This window comes from Terrapene carolina, unplaced genomic scaffold (genome assembly GCF_002925995.2).
Source record: "Terrapene carolina triunguis isolate 2854851 unplaced genomic scaffold, T_m_triunguis-2.0 Scaffold96, whole genome shotgun sequence".
In the NCBI taxonomy this organism is placed as follows: Eukaryota; Metazoa; Chordata; order Testudines; family Emydidae; genus Terrapene; species Terrapene triunguis.
The window spans coordinates 2,995,687-3,013,058 of NW_020664447.1; the positions used below are offsets into that span (position 1 = coordinate 2,995,687).

The following is a 17,372-nucleotide window of genomic DNA, read 5'->3' on the forward strand; positions in this document are numbered from 1 at the left end:
TGGGCCAACTCAATTAAGTTCTGAAATATTGTTTTAGGTTTTTTAAAAGATTTATATATTTTATCAGTTATTTCTCTTCCTTTGAGGTCTGGTGTTAAGCCAGGCTTTATGGAGAACTGGATATGAAAATAGTACCAATGTGTCTTAAATGAAAAAAAAAAAACCCTCTGTGATAATTTTGCTGTACAAATACCCAAGTATACATACATCACATAGTAGCATGGTACAAAGATTTTATTGACACATGTTTGAGATATTAATGAATTATTAAGGGTGTTTTTACCAGTCCTCAGTAAAGTGGCCATCAAAAACGTAGGTTTATACCCTGCCTTCTACATCGTGTATGTAATCTATACGGTATTGTACAAAGACAAGTAAACACTTGCTCGCTGTACTAGCAAGTTAAAAGCTCTTTATGGCAACAAAAACATTCTGACATGCTACTTGATAGTTTCATACACTTAAATAGTATTGCTCACACAATTGTTCTTTCTTTAGTACTTTCTTTCAGATTATGCCTTTGGTTAATTGCATGGATCTGAATTGACTTTGCTATTCCAAAGAACTTCCTGTATTTTAGCATCAAATGTTATTAAAGAGAGTTAACTCTCAAGATGCATGTGGCACTTTTAGTTAATTTACATTTGTTTTGAGAAGTAGAGCAAACAGCAAATAAAAACACCTTTTTAATTTCACAGAGATGTATTTATAAACAGAAGCATACCTTTGCAGACATTAGAATTTCCTAAACCCTAGTTTCCATGAACCCAGATGATCTCTTTGTTCGTCATGATACCATTTGGGCTCCTGCAACAGATTAAAATGCACCGTGTGCTACATCAAGTCTACAAAACAATGACTGCAGGTGATAATCCTGTTTAGTCAAATATATTACTCCTGGGGGAATTCTGTGCCAAACAATTAAAAATTCTGCACACAATATTTTAAAATTCTGCATATTTTATTTGTCAAAAATAACACAATATAATCACACCAGTTTTCATTGTTTTGGTCATTTAAATATCCGTCAGCAACTATGTCTGTGCCAATACAGACAACAAAAAAGATTCAGGAATTATTTTTTTTTTGACAAATAGATTCCTTACAAGACACATTAATACAGAACTCAGAGTAATAATTCATTTAAACTACACCTCAGAGCTGTTGTCTGCACCCATCAGAAACAGTGCAAATTCTTAGGGAGGACCTGAAGGAGAGGAAAGTAATTGTTGGAAGGAGCCTGTCTGTGAACTTGGAGAGTTGTTCGTGTGAGTGGGAAAAATATGAAACCGGGTTTTTTTTGCGGGGGGGGAGTGAGTGTTAGGGAGCTTTGCCCATGCAGCTCCTGGCTGACCCCTAGCCTCTCCCATTCAGTCAGGCCCATCTGTCTCTGTCCTGATGTGTCCCTCCACCCCCACTCAGACCCCCAATCCCCATGTGTCCCTACACCTCCTCCCCCATATGTGTCTGTGCCCCCATTCAGCCACCCCCATGTGGCCCTGCACATCTTCTCCCCCCCCCCCCGCCAAGCCCCATGTGTCCCTCCACCCTCCTGCACTCTGAACCCCTTGGTCCCAGCCCTAGTCCCCTCTTGCAGGCCAGACCCACCCAGAGCCCTCACCTCCCCGCCCGCACGCTTGCCCCAGCCTTGACCCCCTCCCAAACCCCAACCTCCTGCCCCAGCCGTGAGCCCATCCTGCACACAAACTCCTTCCTGAAGCTCACACCCCAAACTGCCTCCAACCTACTGATCTCTGACCCCTCATTTCTGGCCCGACCCTGGAGCCCATACCCCATCCCACACCCCAACCTCTGGCCTCAGCTCGATACCCCTCCTGCACTCCAAACCACTTGGCCCTAGCCTGGAGCCACCTCCTGTACCCTGAACCTCTCATTTCTGGCTATACCCCCTTCCCACACCCCAAACTCCTGCCTCACTCAGAGCCCTCTCCCACACTCTGAACCCCTCATCCCCAGCTCCAACCCAGAGCCAGTGCTCTCACCCCTTCCCATGCCCCAGCCCAGTGAAAATGAGCGTGCGAGGGTGGGGGAGAGTGAGCGACAGTGGGAGGGGGCTGGAGTGGGGGGGGCAGAGCTACTTCACCCCCCTGTGGCCCTCAGCCTCCACACTCATTCAGCCCCTGCCACAAGCTGTTCTCCCCGACTAGCCCTTATGACCCCATGTCTGTGATCCCCCAGCAACCCCATGCTGTCTGAGGCCCTGTCTCGTGACCAACAGTGGGAAGAAGGCAGGGTCATTCTCTTCCCTATGGTAGCTGGGGCTGGCCGGGAGTGGCTGCTCTGCTCTAGTGCCACAGTGCCCCTTGGTGGGCAAAAGGTGGAACTGCAGCAACTTTCCAGCAGGCGTTATTTTCGGTGGGAGGAAAAAAAGCATGGCACGAGACATATGCGCTCATGCACTGGCGCAGAATTCCCCCAGGAGTAATATATGAAGACTTCTGTTAACAGCCAGAAGTGTCCACAGTCCCCCCGACTGCCGCTCCCTCCCCTGGAGTATTTGCTTCTCACACAAGTGTTAGTACAGCGAATAAAGTATTTTACAAGCACTGATGCTGGAGCTACATGGAGAAGAAATGCTGCTTGTAAAGGGTGGGAGCATATTTCCTAAATGAAGTGGCATAATGTCTTGCCACTGAGAACAGTGCCCTTTTCAGCAGCTGGGTTGTATGTAGGCAAACAAGAGACCAAGCAGCTCCTTAGCGCATTTGTTTGCAAGCACATGACAGTATTATTGGGCAGGGCGCATGAAACAACTTCTGGTCTGGTAATCACCTGCCATTACTGCTCCAGCTTAACACTTCATTAAATAGAGGTGAGGAAAACAAACAAACCTTCAGTAGCAGCACAAAGCTGCTCCATTGGTGAAGGGGGCGTCCACATGTTCCGAGTGACTGGTGCTATGCGAACCACTTCTGGCATAGGGGATGGGCTTGGGGCTCTGCAGGGGCCAGGCGTGGGATGACTGGCGTGCCTTGTGTGCTAGCAATCCCCACCCCGCTGAACGGGGCCTAGCAGGAGGTAAGTTAAGCAACCCTTAGCCAGCTCCAAGTTATAGTGGGGGTAAAAGCCACCTTCCCTTCAGTCTCTCTGAGTGAGGCCCATGCTAAATGTTGCTGGGACACATACTCAGAAAGTAATCAAGCTATTCAAGGCATAGATGGAGCAAGACGGGGTCCTAAAGAGTCCACAACACTTTACAATGAATGCATTTAAAAATAAATATATTCCAACTAGAAGAAGAAAAGAGTTTACAATGTTTTCGCTATGATTTTTCCCTTTTTGTTCCTCTATGGACTATTTTCCCAGTGGGAAGCTATCGTAAATAATGTACAATGTAAACCTTAGTGTACACTTTGTGAGGGGTTTAAATTAAGGAGCCACATGATAAAGGCAATCAGCCATGTGAGCATGTGCAGCCCTGAGACACTGTTTCATTTCTTAAGTGCATGCAGGCACTTGGCCAAGAGTGCCCCAGTGGTCAAGGAATGCATATCCTGTTGTGGCGTATATATGAATTAATTACTGTGACAGCCATGTGGTTGAAAAAGGAGTTGGTCATTCATGGTGTCCCTGCAGATCTCCTTGCCGGTTAGGCTAGGAGATAATTACCATCTGCTTCAGAGCAAAAGAGAAGCTACAAAACTTAACACTGTCCTCTCCATCTTCCTAAATAATCTGATGCAAATGGTCTTGTGTTCATAACTGATAGCTGTCAAAGTCAGAAGGTAGGCTCTGGACAGTTGGGGCAGGAAGTCCATTCCTAATACTGGCAAGGCAGGACACTACAGTGCAGCTAACATTTCAGAGGAAGAGGTGGTTATTCAGAGGCAGTAATCACACAGGATTAAGTAAATACAGAGAGTGGATATCGGAACAGAATCATCTTCTGTTCCCGTTCATAACAGTCTCTAGCAAGCAAGTGCTGGAGGTAATAATGGAGTAATTTAAAGAGGGCCATTAGCTTCCACTTCAGATGGTGGTGGTGGTGCGATCATGGCCAAGGGACTGGAAATAGTGCCAAGAGCTGGAAACGGAGAAGATAAATGTGGGTCAAGAACAAAGAGCGCAGGTGTGAGAGTTTGAGGAATCTTGCTATAGCCACACATGGTGGTCCTCATTACTCAAGTCCCTTTGTGTTTCGCTTTCTCAGCGTGCCTACTGCATCTGGATCATTGGCTTTTTGGCTTTTCAGTCCTGCATTTTCGTTGTCAGAATCCATGAAGAGATCATCTTTGGCTGTGTCTTCAGCCTCACTGCAGCTGTCAGCATGGAACCCAGCATTCTCTGCTATGACAGCAGGATCATCCTCGTCACAGTGGCAACAGTAGCACTTCTCAAAGTTATGGCTGTGATGGAGGACACCACCTTGGTCACTGAAGCTGATCTGCTGGTCCTTTTTCTGTCCCATATCATGGCTTTCACACTCTGTAGTGAGATCAGACAGTAAAGTTTCACTACACAAATAATCCTCATCTTCCATAACCTCCATTCTTTCAGCTATCTCTTCAGCAGAGGGCTCGTTCAGATCAGGGTAATCCACAAGGATTGTGTCCTGTCTATGCTTGAAGCAATCAGAATTATCATAGACAGGATAGGTCTCTTCTGGATAACCTTAGGAACAAAAGTGACATGCACCTTAAAATATTAAATCCAATTTTAAAAGGAATAGACCATCCTGATACAAAAACCACGCTGACAAATCTGTTCAATGAATTTAGAGTTTATCATAAGAATGTTAAAGTCTTATGAGAGCAACACTTAGTTTTTACTCTGCTGAGGCTCCCTAAAGTACAGCTAATTCAAATTAATACCATCCCAAACTTGTAGGGGATGGGGTGAAATCTTGGCCCCTTTGAAGTCGATGGCAAAACTCCCATTTTCAACAGATTTTCAAAAGCACTCCACACCCACTACTGGGGCTAGAGTGAGAGCTATGGGAGCTGCTGGGTGACGATATTTTGAAAATCTGGTCATAGCTCTTTAAGTAAATACATTTCTGAATACCTCAGTGCCTCTCTAAGACATGTTTTGAAGACCTCAGATATAGAATTAAACAACGTCCTTTAAAAAGCTGGATAACTAGATGAAACCGAATGCTTTTGTTTATTTCATTTTTTAAAAATGCATGAAGAACTAGACTAAGAAAGCAGAGCTTGAGGCTACCATTTATGTTTTGAACGATTCTGAAAGCTTCCTAAAGGGCAAAAAATTAAGCCTACGGGGGGAGCCTTTAAAATTCAACAAGTTAACAACACCGTCAGGATGTTTTTAAAACACAATCATACAACACTTACAGCAATGAGAAATCAAAATGAGTTTAAAAGCAGAATTTTAGAAAGCCAGAACTCCCGGAGTTAACGTCTCCAATTATCTTTACAATATTAGAGCAAGCAAAGAAACAAAACCAAAATTAAGTAAATAAGGCAAAATATATTGGTTCTTATTTCTGTGGTATTACACTGAAGAAAATAAAACCTGGCCAAATTAAGAAAAGCACAGAAATAAATCTCTGTCAGCCAAGACAAAGTAACAAATGGCGTGTACTCAAGCTCATCTGCCAATTCTGGCAACAGATACTGTTATACAGGCAATGTGAGATGCTGGATAGTTCAAAATCCATTTGCTCATTAATATAATTGAAAAGTCTTGGAGGCCACCTTTCTGAAAAGAAATGAGGCAATTGTGCAGGAGTCTGTTTGCATCTGGGGGGAAATATTCAGGTTCTGGCAAAACTACTTTGTTCAGATGACAGTAAAGAAGAAATAAAAGCCCGCATTTACCTTCCCAGTCCTCCATATAAGGAGCTTCTTCAGCTTCCTTCTCTGGAGAGATGCCATCTATGAGTTTACCTTCCTTCATGACCCTAGTGATCTCTCGGAGCTGCTGGAGTAATCTCTTTTCCTGGTCTGTTGTAACATTTTGGGCCCTGCTAGAAAACATCAAACACCAACCCTGAAGGAGTCTGGATGGCAATATTATCAGTATTTAATATTTGTGTACAATAGGATGGTCACAACAAGCAGGAGGGCTAGGAGAACGCCATACGCAAACTAGAGTTATGAAGGTGCTTGGTTGTTGGAGAATGCAGCATGGTAACTCTAAAGGGTTTTTTAAAAAAGGCTGAATGAGACTTGGCAGATCCTTGGTTGAGAAACGACAGGAAAATGCATGTCCTGTCATGTTGCTTCATTCAGGATCTACACTAAATTTTAAACAACGTATGACACAGTGTGCGTAGCACCCCATGAAAACTCCTCACTGACTGTGGGCAGCTGTTCAAGCAGCTCCTTAATTGTTGCTTTGACAATACTAGCTTCTCATTGGCAAGTTAAAGTATTTTATTTGCAGCCTGGCAGCCGTCATTAAGTCAGTTGGCCAGCAACATAATGTCATCATCAAACAGCAAAGGCAGGATAGCTCCATGGGGCAGGAGGGAGAGATGAAAAATTAGGGTGTTTTTGAGTTTAACCTTAACGGGGGCATCTGGATTTGGATAGGGGTGAGAGAAATGAGGTTATTTTAGGATTAAGTCAAAAGTATAGTCTCTACAGGCACATCATTTCACAGCATTTATTGATATATTTTATTATCCAGTGAATACAAGCTCTTTGCTATAACTGCTCATTGTACAGTAATCTCAGTCTGGTCGGGGGAAAAAATATTCAGGCAGCAGGTTTTTCATATTTCCACCCATTGGTTAAAACCAATTGATTCATTGTTTCTGTCGTCAGTTTCTCCCATGCTGATTAAATGCCATGAACAGAGAAGCACTTGGTCTGAGCAAACTATTTTTGTTACTGTCTTTCTAAAAACAGATAAACATACAGCACAGCTGTGATTTTAAAATGATTGGCCTGCTTCTGCTATCATTTACGCTGATGTAAATCAGGAATCATTCCACTGTAGTCAATGGAGTTATGCTAGCACAAAAGCAGTGTGAAATTAGAATTGTGCATCTGGTAAAACTGTCAGAGTGGTTAGGGATCGTGGGCAGATGCTGTTCTCAGTTACAGAGGTGTAAATCCAGAGTAAGCCCATTGATTTCATTTGAAGTACTCTGAATTTAAACTGTATGACTGTAACTCAGGAACCTCTTTGTCCCAGCTAGGGTGCATAAGGGTACAGGGATCCTCTGGGTCTGGGATCTACATTCTAGTTCGCCAAAGATATGTTATCTAGGTCTGAGAGTTAAGGAAAGACACCCAAAGGTGAGCCTCACCCTCCTGTTAGGCAGTGAGGAAATTGAGTACTGTATGGTTCACAATGGATGCCCATTTACAGTCTGAGCAAAATGTTAATAGATTTGTGGGGGAAAAAACAGGGTTTATCCTGTGTTGGAGCAAAGACAATGAACTTTTGGAAGTACATCTGAGGTGCAAATGAACACCTGCTTGTCCTTCATCAAGGTGAAACAAGTTGCCACAGGACTTGGCTTCATGAAAGAAGGCGCTCAGCTATCCTGGCTGAAAAACGCTGTAAGAAAGAGTTCGTGGGGGGGGGGAGCAGTATGTTATTCGCGAAGAGGGCATTGTGTGAGTTAAGTTTAGGCAGTAGAATATGTGTTATGATTCTATTTGCTATGCAGTAGAACCTCAGTTACGAACATCAGAGTTATGAATTGACTGGGCAACTACACAACTCATTTGGAACCGGGAGTACGCAAGCAGGCAGCAGCAGACACACCCCCCAAAAAAAGCAAATACAGTACAGTGATGTGTTAAATGTCAACTACTAAAAAATAAAGGGAAAGTTTAAAAAAAAGATTTGACAAGGTAAGGAAACTGTTTCTGTACTTGTTTCATTTAAATTAAGATGGTTAAAAGCAGCCTTTTTCTTCTGCATAGTAAAGTTTCAAAGCTGTGTTAAGTCAATGTTTAGTAGTAAACTTATGAAAGAACAACCATAGGGTTTTGTTCAGAGTTTCAAACATTTCATGGCATGCATCTGACAAAGTGGGTATTACCCACGAAAGCTTATGCTCCAATACGTCTGTTAGTCTATAAGGTGCCACAGGACTCTTTGTCGCTTTTTACAGATCCAGACTAACACGGCTACCCCTCTGATACTAAACATTTCAGAGTTACGAACAACCTCCATTCCTGAGGTGTTCATAACTCTGAGGTTCTACTGTATAACCCTCCCCCCCCCAGTATTTCTATTTGCTATCATATGACTCTCTATTCTTTGTTAAATAAACTTACATTTGCTTTTTCAATAAACAAATCTAAATGCTGTGCGTTAAGCTGAGGTGTACGGTTTCTCTGGGAGTGTCCAGTGGAACAGGGGCTGGCCACTGCAGCAAGATGCTGGACTCGGGTTGGCGTGTGCACACTCTATATGCTCGCCTGCATACGGGACAGCAAGCCCGCATGGGCTGAGAGGGGAGTGCTTGAGTTGCCTGTGACTGGGAGAGTTAGGGAGTTGACCCCTAGCAGGCATAGACAGGGCTCCCTCTCGCTATGGGGGCAGATGGTAGCAAGGTGCCCCACAACCATGGGTACCGCTGGGTAGCATCGCAGGGACTGAGATCAAAACTTGGCCCTGTGAGTAACAGAAGATCTTATTTTTAAGTATTCCTGTAAGATGAATATCAAACCTAACGGGGGGTGGGGGAGAGCTCCTGAAACAGCACACATTCTGATGGCAGAATTCGCTCCATAAAATTGGTCTGGTTCTAAGATCACAAATGATAAATATCTGAAGTGTGCAGTTGTGGAATTTGAAGACATGTATTTGAGATGAATGTATCATACTATATGAAATGGGTTTTGTCAGTTGTTTACCCTGGGCTGTGGATGAAATAGAACTGCCAGCCCAATCCCCCTTTTCCAGAGACAAAAAATATGTAAACTGAAGAAATATCACCTTGAGACAGCAGCCAGCCACAGAGCCTACGTGACTCTGTGCTGAGCAGTGCCGGGTTTACAGTGGCTCCAGTGGCTCCATGGAGCCAGGCCCATGCTCAGAAGGGGCCCCGGCCTGCTCCACTTGCACTGCGTCCCGAGACCCTGCCAGCCCACTGGCTCCCCACCACCCATCACTTGCTCCTCAGGCCGCTGGCTCCTCTCCGCCCCCTGGCCCTACCCCCCTACTCCTCTCTGCCCCCTGGCCGGACCCCAGTGCACCTCAAGCTCTGGGCAGTCTCTGCTTCCCACCACCTGTGGGGCCCCATCTGTCTCCCCAGAGCTGAACCGCCTGTGACTGGTGGAGAAGCCTGGCCAATCTCAGCCAGGTGTGGGGGCGGGGGGTGTGACAGTGTGGGGGGAACGTGCCTGGGCTGATTGCACCACTCCCAAGTGGCCAGAGCAATTCTCTGCCCCGGGACCAGCTCTGGCTGCGCTGCTGGCTCAGCCTGGCAGACACAGTCACCTCCCAGCAGGGCCGGTGAGTGCAGCCAGGAGGCAGGGGGTGGGGAGTGTGTCTCTGGGGGATGCTGGGCTGTGAGGTGGTGGGGAAGATCTGTATGGGTGGGGCACTAGGGAATGGAAGTTCTGTGGCAGGTGCTGGGCAGTTGTGGTGGGCAGGGCCATCCTTAGGCATATGTAGCATACGCAGCTGCGTAGGGCACCCAAAAATTTGGGGCACCACTGGGACAGCAAATAAGAGCGGGTCGGCTCCTGCACACCCGGAGCACGCTGCAGTCTCCTTAGGCAGGGGCCGTATTCACAGAGCTGAATGTACCAGCGCGGCACATTCTGCATGAGGGAGAGGGTACAGGGGTCTCTGTGGGGAGCTGTGACTCTCCTCCACCGTGAGGCTCAGTATCCTTTGGTGCCTCATCCCTCCCCGCTGGGCTGCAAGCCCAGGCTGCCGCAGCGTCTGCTGCATACGAAGCTCAGTGTTTGTCAGCAATGGGTGGGGGTTCTTCTGGGGCTCCACGGGCGGGGGTGGTGGCTGTGCCCCAAGTTGGGCATAGGGGCACCAGTTTAATAATACTGTGTATCCTAAGGACGGCCCTGGTGGTGGGGCTGTGGGTAGGGGGGGCGCTGGGCAAGGGTGGTGTTGTGCAGGGTGCTGTGCATTTGTGGGGTGGGGGAGCTCTGGCCATGGGGAATCGGGGGATTGGTGGTGTTCTGGTGTTGGCCGGGGGGGCAGTGTGGCGCAGGATAGGCCCACCCCCGAGGGGAAGGGGCATGTTGGCAGCACAGGGCCGGGCGGGCCACTGTGCGTCTGGTAACTGCCGGTTTGTAAATGGTGCCATGCCCCATTGCCTCGGCTGGCCCCTCGCTCTGGGGACTGATGTCCCTGCATCATGCTCCACTGCCTCCATGGGGGCCCACAAATATGTTTGGCACTGGGCCCACAAAAGGTTAATCCGGCCCTGGTGCTGAGGCAGGGCCCTAGCACAAGGAAAAGTCTATTAAGAGGTGTTCAGCACTCTATACTACTTGTATTTGAAACTCCTGAGTAAGGTTCTACAGTGTGGCTTTAAGTGTCTTGCTCAAACAGTGAAATTCACCACAATGCAGAGGGGCAGCACAAGTCCTTATGCACTATTTACATCCCACCAAAGCCCTCAAACTAGGACTTAAATGAAACTTAAATGCTGCATAAGCTATGTGATGGTCTTCTGTACAGGGAGACTTTCACATAGGAGACACTGAATGCCTGGACACTGCATAATAGGAGGCGGCAGACTGTTTGCACTGGCAGAAATGATCATTTCAGAGAGCGGCAGGTGTTCGTTCTTGCTGTGCATGCTTGTAGCTCCAAAAGAGCTATTACAATTTATCATGTCAATGAAGCACATGCTGCATTGTGGAATCCCAAAATACTCATTGGCAGGTACAGCAATGTTTTTATATACTTACACTGAGATCATAACAGTTCCTAAGGAGCTATCATGATTGCTATGAAAATCCGTAATCTAACTTGGTGTCTCATACACTTCAATTTGGAGCTCTTGGCCTTCATCCTCTTAAAATAGCACCATTAAAACACAGCTATAGGCAGAAGAGAGATTGTAAAAATGGCTCCGTGGAGTTCTATATTTATTCCCTCTCAATTTCCACTGCACATTTGTTCAGTTTGTGGTAAAAAGATGGTTTTTCTAATTGCCATCTCTGTAAATGTGACTTTGTACCTTACAATGAAGTTGGGTCATTTCTACCTCCTACCTAATCATCAGAAATAAAGATTTTTGCAGCTGAACATTAGCTGACAATTTCATTGATGCACAAGCCAGAATAAAATCCAGCTCTTTAGTTGCATTGACTCTGCACTGTTGAGAGAAAATTAGATGGTTCTTGTCAATAAACAGATAGGCTCCCCAGCACTCTGAGGCCTAAGTTTGAAAGCTGGGTTCCAAAATGAGAGTGTTAGGGAAACTCAAGCCATCATTTAGCATATGGGTGTATCAAATAGATATTTGGGCATCTTAGGGCCCACCTGAGTGGAGCCACTAGTTGTTAGAGTCAGACATCCAGGTCTGAAAAGCAAGCCCACTGGAGCAGATATGCTGAATGACAACATACCATTTTTTACATTCTCTTTGCTAACTATAATTAAACAAAAGAAGAAACAAAACTATCTAAGTCTAAAGCAAATTTAAACTGCAAAACTATGTCAAATGAAAATGCAGTTCCACTATGAAAAGTAACTAGCAAATGCAGTTTCTTATCCTGCATAGCTGCTCCGTGTGTCAGTCAGACCTTTTTACTTCAGTGTAAAAAGAAGATTTTACTGTTTGCTATACTCATTCCTGCACAGCCATATTGCTTTAGGAAAGACAGATGGATTCTTTGCATCAACAGAATTTTTAACTAAGTTCCAACTGTAGGGCCACCAGTTCAATGTATGCAAATTTTCCCCAGTTACACTTGTACAATCCCACTGAAACCAATAGGTTTGGGGGATATAACATGAGGCCACTGGGGTTGCACAGGTGTGACTGAGGGCAGCATTTGACCTATAGAACCTTTCTTACTGGTTATGATGCGGTAGCCTGAAAGACCCTAGCTTGACCTTCAGATCCCAGGCTGAGTTTCTGGGACGAGCACTTAGAAAAATCTTTTTTAATTGTAACCTGAGCAAATTTGATATGAAAATCACTTTTCAGAGTTAAACTGCACTTTAAGTTCTTGCGCAATATACTGCATGTGCTGCTAAACCTCTTGGTAAGGCACAACAGGGTGAGTTAATGAGTGTTTTAAACTGTCCTTTCTGAGAATTAAAGATAGATTCAAGGACACTTGTGTAGTATTTTTGTGGATTAACATGTGCTGGTCATTTAGATACCAAATAACATCTCTTGAATAGAAACTTATGAATAAAACAGCTCTTGAATAGAAATTTAGCAAAAAAAATATTTCAAGATATACTGTACATTGAACAGAATGATGAAAACAGGAATATGACATATGGTTTAGATATTTGTGGGAATGCGTATGGAAAGATTTTGCACATATTGCAGCCATGTCCCCATATTAAAACATTCTAGTAAGAGCCTGGAAGAACAACAGAGATAATAGCCCTACACACCCAGAAATCTTTGTTTTCCGTCATCAGAATCTCAGCAAAGGTCTGAGCAATCTAGATGAGTAGTTCCTGCAGGGAGATTTTGCAGTGGCCAGGAGGTCTATGCTAAGAAATGGAAACCAGCAAATAAGCTAAATGTTAAGAAAACTCCGATCCTAACTGGATGCTATAATAAATTATAACAGCGTGACTGAATTCACAAACTGGGAAAGGATTACATTTGTTCAAAAGAGAAGACAGAGAATTTTGAGATTGTTTCAAAGCTTTATGATTCATGATGCCCTTAATCAGATGTGTCTATCGAGAAGTCTATATTATGTAACTAATGTCATCTGTTTCTTGGTTTAGACATTGTTATATTGCCCTGTACTTGTGCCTCTTCCATCCCAGATCTTTCTTTACCTCCCTCTCTGTTAATACTTATAAAAAAATCCTTTCCCCCCTCTTCTCTTAGCTAGCTCAAACATTCTGTCTTCTAGTTTACTGACCCATTCACTTATCTTAGCACAAACCTTCCATTTTCAGCCTGCTGACCTAGTTACCTCCCGAATCCTGTCTTCCAAAAAATTAGGCCTCTCCCATGTTTAATTACTCACATCAAGCCAGACCTGCAAGAAGTAAAAAGAACAGGAGTACTTGTGGCACCTTAGAGACTAACAAATTTATTAGAGCATAAGCTTTCGTGGGCTACAAAGTACTGCACTTTACTGATCAACCCAGAGATTTGTGCAGATGGGACCTAGGGGACATCAAAATTGGAATCCAGAAACAAATTTTACAAATCAACCCTATTTTTACAAAGGCCCAAACAAAAATTCCAGTTTCAAACCCCAGTTTAGGAGGTTTTCAAAATCTCAATCTGGTCCCCAATTGACTTCACTGGGCATTGGATCAAGCCCTTAAAAATAACATATAAACAATTAGAAACAAAATTAGAGCAGGGATAAGGTTTTTCATTCTGGATGTAAAGAGTATACATTTAAAATCAAAAGGAAATGGGAGCAAATTAAAAATGGCCCATACCATTTATTTTGTAATTTTGTAAAATGTGTAACGAAATCTCGCTGTATTCAACTTTCATATTACAGCCAAATACAAAGCATATTTCTTGGAATATTTTTAATAATTTAGCTTTTTATGGAAGAATATGCAATCATTATTTCAAAATAATTTTAAACAGTGTATATGTTAATAAGTTTTACACCAAATATTAGTGAGCAAATTATCAAAGAAAAAACAAATTTAAAAATACGAATTTAGCAAATTTTCTTTTTTCATATTTACTAACCAAGAGGGTTTGCAAGTTAAACTGGTGGAAATTGCTTACTGGAGCAGATTAATATGCAGCCTTGCCTCTAAGGAAACATTTTACAGAGATTCAAAAAGGCATCTATGTAAAGGATAACCGTATTACTGTTTTATAAAAAGATCCAGAACACTAGAAGCTAACAGAAAATGAAGTAGTCATCTTGGGCGAACTCATTGGCTTTTTTTGCTTTGCTTTGCTTTTGGGCCTAAGACATTTTCATGTTCAGTTTAGACGTATCTGTCTTTATCTTCCAAATTACATAGTACAATGGGGCCCGGGTGTTCCCCTTAAGGAAATTGACATTGCAAAAAATAATTGAATATAGAACGTGAAAAGAAAAATGTGAAAAAAATAGAGCAAAATATTGTGTCAACATTGTGAAGTAGAAACACAATTACTATTTTAACATATACAAGAGATTTACATTTTGATAAAAAGAAGATTTTCTTCCAAGAGAAAGTTTAATTTATCTACCCTAAACAGAAAGGAGTTCTTCTTTAAATTCCTGTAATATAAAACATACCTGTCACAATTAGGTCCTACTCTATTGATTAATTTTTCCATAGCCTCCTCAGTCTCTCTCAGCTTTTCTTGTAGTTGCGTGAGCTCATAGTCAGCTGAAAAACAAACACAATCACTAGCAGCTCTGAAAACTTATTCCTCTGGTAGTATTACAGACTGGTTGTCTCAGCAAACACAGTATTAAGCCAAAACTGGTTCTGAGGGATCTAACAAGAGCAGATGAAAGCTCAGTCTCCATAGAATTATTGGAAATATTCGCTTTCACTTCTCCAGGCATAACAAAAGGAGTGCAGAGAGGTTCCCAAAGGCACAGAGATGCACCGAAAGCACTTCTCAGAACGGCTAACAAGCAACCACTTGATATGCAGATTGAAATGATCTGACAGAAAAAAGCCACCTAATCTGATGCGCTACAGGAAATTTAGTGATATGCTGCCCTATTGTAAAATCAACAGTTCTCATGGAATGTACCTCTTAAATTCCTGTGAATAAAGATTCAAAGCCACTCAAGTTAATATATTTTCTGCTGTCAGATAATGTCTGGCTCTTCATGATGTGCAAGGATATAGGGAGACAGCTCAAGGAACTTGCACCTAAGCACATGAGCCAGCCACAATCTGGGTGGGGGATATAGCCATGGCTCCAACCTCCTGGCTAGTATTACTAACCCATCAAAGGTGAAGGCTGGACCCCTTCTAAGGATGGTGGAGCTGCTAGTGCAGCATACACTTCCCTAGTGCCCATAAGAGAATGGAGTGATGGAGGGGAGGAAACATTCAGATGCCAGATACAGAAATTAATCGTGCCTGTACGGTACAGCCCTGCATGCGAAGCAACTTGCTGTCTCTGAACTTCCTCTTCTTTCCCCCCACAACCCCAGTGCACTAGCAAACTAACGCTGTTGATTGGCACGTGTGGCACATATGCTCTCAGGCAGCAAGAAGGAAGCAGTCTCTCCATTTATTATATGTATTATTGTAACACCTAGAGGCCACAACCAAGATTGGGTCCCTTGTACTATATACTGCACAAACATGTAATGAGAAACTGTCCCTTCTTCAAAGTGTTTACAGTCAGGGCCCGAATTCTGCAAAGACCCTGATTCCACAAAGCATCTGCTTAATTTTATGCACTGTGAGTTTTCAAGCTTTTGCACGATTGAGGCCTAAATAGACAAGTAGACACAGGGTGGGAAGATGAACAAAGGCAGAGACAGGTAAAGTGAGATCCCAAGGTCACAGAGCAGGTTAATGGTAGAACAAGGATTCAGGTCCAATGATCTATCCACTATGCTGCCCCCCCTCTGACTAGTGATAGATTCTTTAATAGGGTGGCCAGGTGCCTGGTTTTCGACCAAAGGGGACCTGACAGTGTCCAGCCAGTACTACTGACTGGACAAGTTACTGAGGGCGGGGGAGGCGGGGAGGTGCCAGGTCATCATCTGCGCCAGCCCCTACTCAGCTGGGGTCGCCTCCTACCTGTGTTGGGTGGCTGCAGCTCCCAGCCCCGGCTCCGCAGGTGAGTCCCTCCCAACCCGTGGGGGGTGGGGGACGGAACAGGAGCAAAAGGGAGGGGGGGGCGCTCAGGGGAAGAGGTGGGGCCGGAATAAAGATGGTAGAAAACAGAGTCAACAGATATTATTTACCCCTAATTTCTATGATTCTATAAAACATCATGATGTGCATTTATGTCATGATTATTACAACAATATTACCTGAACCCTGTGATAATATTGTCTTTTTAATACCCTATCAAGTATTTGTGTTTTCTATGAGAATTTAGCCAACTAAATAAAATACATTTAAATGTTATTACAAACAACTGCTCACCTGAGCTTTAAAGCTAATGTATTAAATTATCCAGCAAACGTGTATATTTAGAAATAGGCAGATTTGTTATTTCATTGGTATTGTGACCATACAACTTGGGGAAAAAGAAACAGTAACAGCTGGGTGGAGGGGGGAAGCTGGCTGCTTCCTTTACCTACACATATCAAATGTTTCAGCAATTTAAACAGTATGCCAATGGGAAGAGAATGTAACAGACAGCCTGGTAATTGCCCAGAACATACACATTAAGAAAAGGCATTTAGTTGTGAGAACTTTGCTTCTCAGCTTTTAGAATTATCCTAGATTGAAAGCTCTTTTTGGAGCTAGTTCCATTGTTATTATTATTTATTATTATTATTAATATTTGGCCTTTTAGCACTTCGGTCTGATCTAAAACTCAACGAAGTCAGCGAAAACTCTCATTGCTTTCAGGTACCTTTAGATCAGGCCCATACTCAGTACTTAATGTTTGTTCAATGCTTTGAAGGTGTGAAGTGCTAGCATATACCAGCACTAACTATTATTATTACTAAACAGGCAAGGTGGAAAAACATTTTATTTACTGGAACTCTAAATCATGAAGCTTTATTTCTTTATATGTTTGATTGGCAGGTTTCATACGTGATCATTTTAGGGACTTGGCAAATTCATTCCACGCTGAGTCTGGAGGGCCCCATTGACTTTACTTTGCCCACATGCAATGACTTGCAGTATTAGGGCATTATGTTGCATAGAGCCACTTCAGAGCCAGGTGGACTGAGGATTTTGTATTTTGCAATGTGTATTGCACTTTTTTTTTCTTTGTAGGTGGAGTGTTCTTTTATACTACTAATGAGCACTGGTAAAAAAACCATTTTTTTAAAACACTGTGATATTAAGCTAAAACCCTCACTAAATTGTTTATTCAAGCAGAACAAAGAAAAGAGAACAGACACTTCGTGTACTATGTTGTGTTGCTCCCACTCATTGCACATTTCACCTTTTATTGTAAACATGTCAATCCTTTAAACGTTTTGATTTTAAACATTCACTTAGAAAGTGATGGAGCAGTAATTTGCTTTACATCATCTCCTCTATCCCACCGCAACATAGAAGATAATGCTTGCTGCTGTATTTTCCTATTTGGCATTGAAGGTTCCAGAATAAATTCAGGGAAACAACTTGTTAAAAACTACTATCCAACATCAACTTTACATGGAACAGCAGATTTACAA

The 17,372-nt window shown here is 43.3% G+C and overlaps 1 protein-coding gene across 1 annotated transcript in view; it reads right to left on the reverse strand.

Annotated features, from left to right (window-relative positions):
* Window positions 1-1,935: 1,935 nt before the first annotated feature.
* Window positions 1,936-17,372, reverse strand: part of RIC3 (RIC3 acetylcholine receptor chaperone) — a 29,832-nt gene continuing 14,395 nt past the window's right edge. Inside the window, exons 4-6 of the mRNA XM_024196473.2 lie at window positions 14,331-14,424; window positions 5,802-5,950; window positions 1,936-4,632 (exon numbers count right to left, since the gene is read on the reverse strand). Of these exons, the coding sequence (XP_024052241.1) occupies window positions 4,139-4,632; window positions 5,802-5,950; window positions 14,331-14,424 (737 nt within the window). The 3' untranslated portion in view covers window positions 1,936-4,138. The remainder of the gene's footprint in view (window positions 4,633-5,801; window positions 5,951-14,330; window positions 14,425-17,372) is intronic.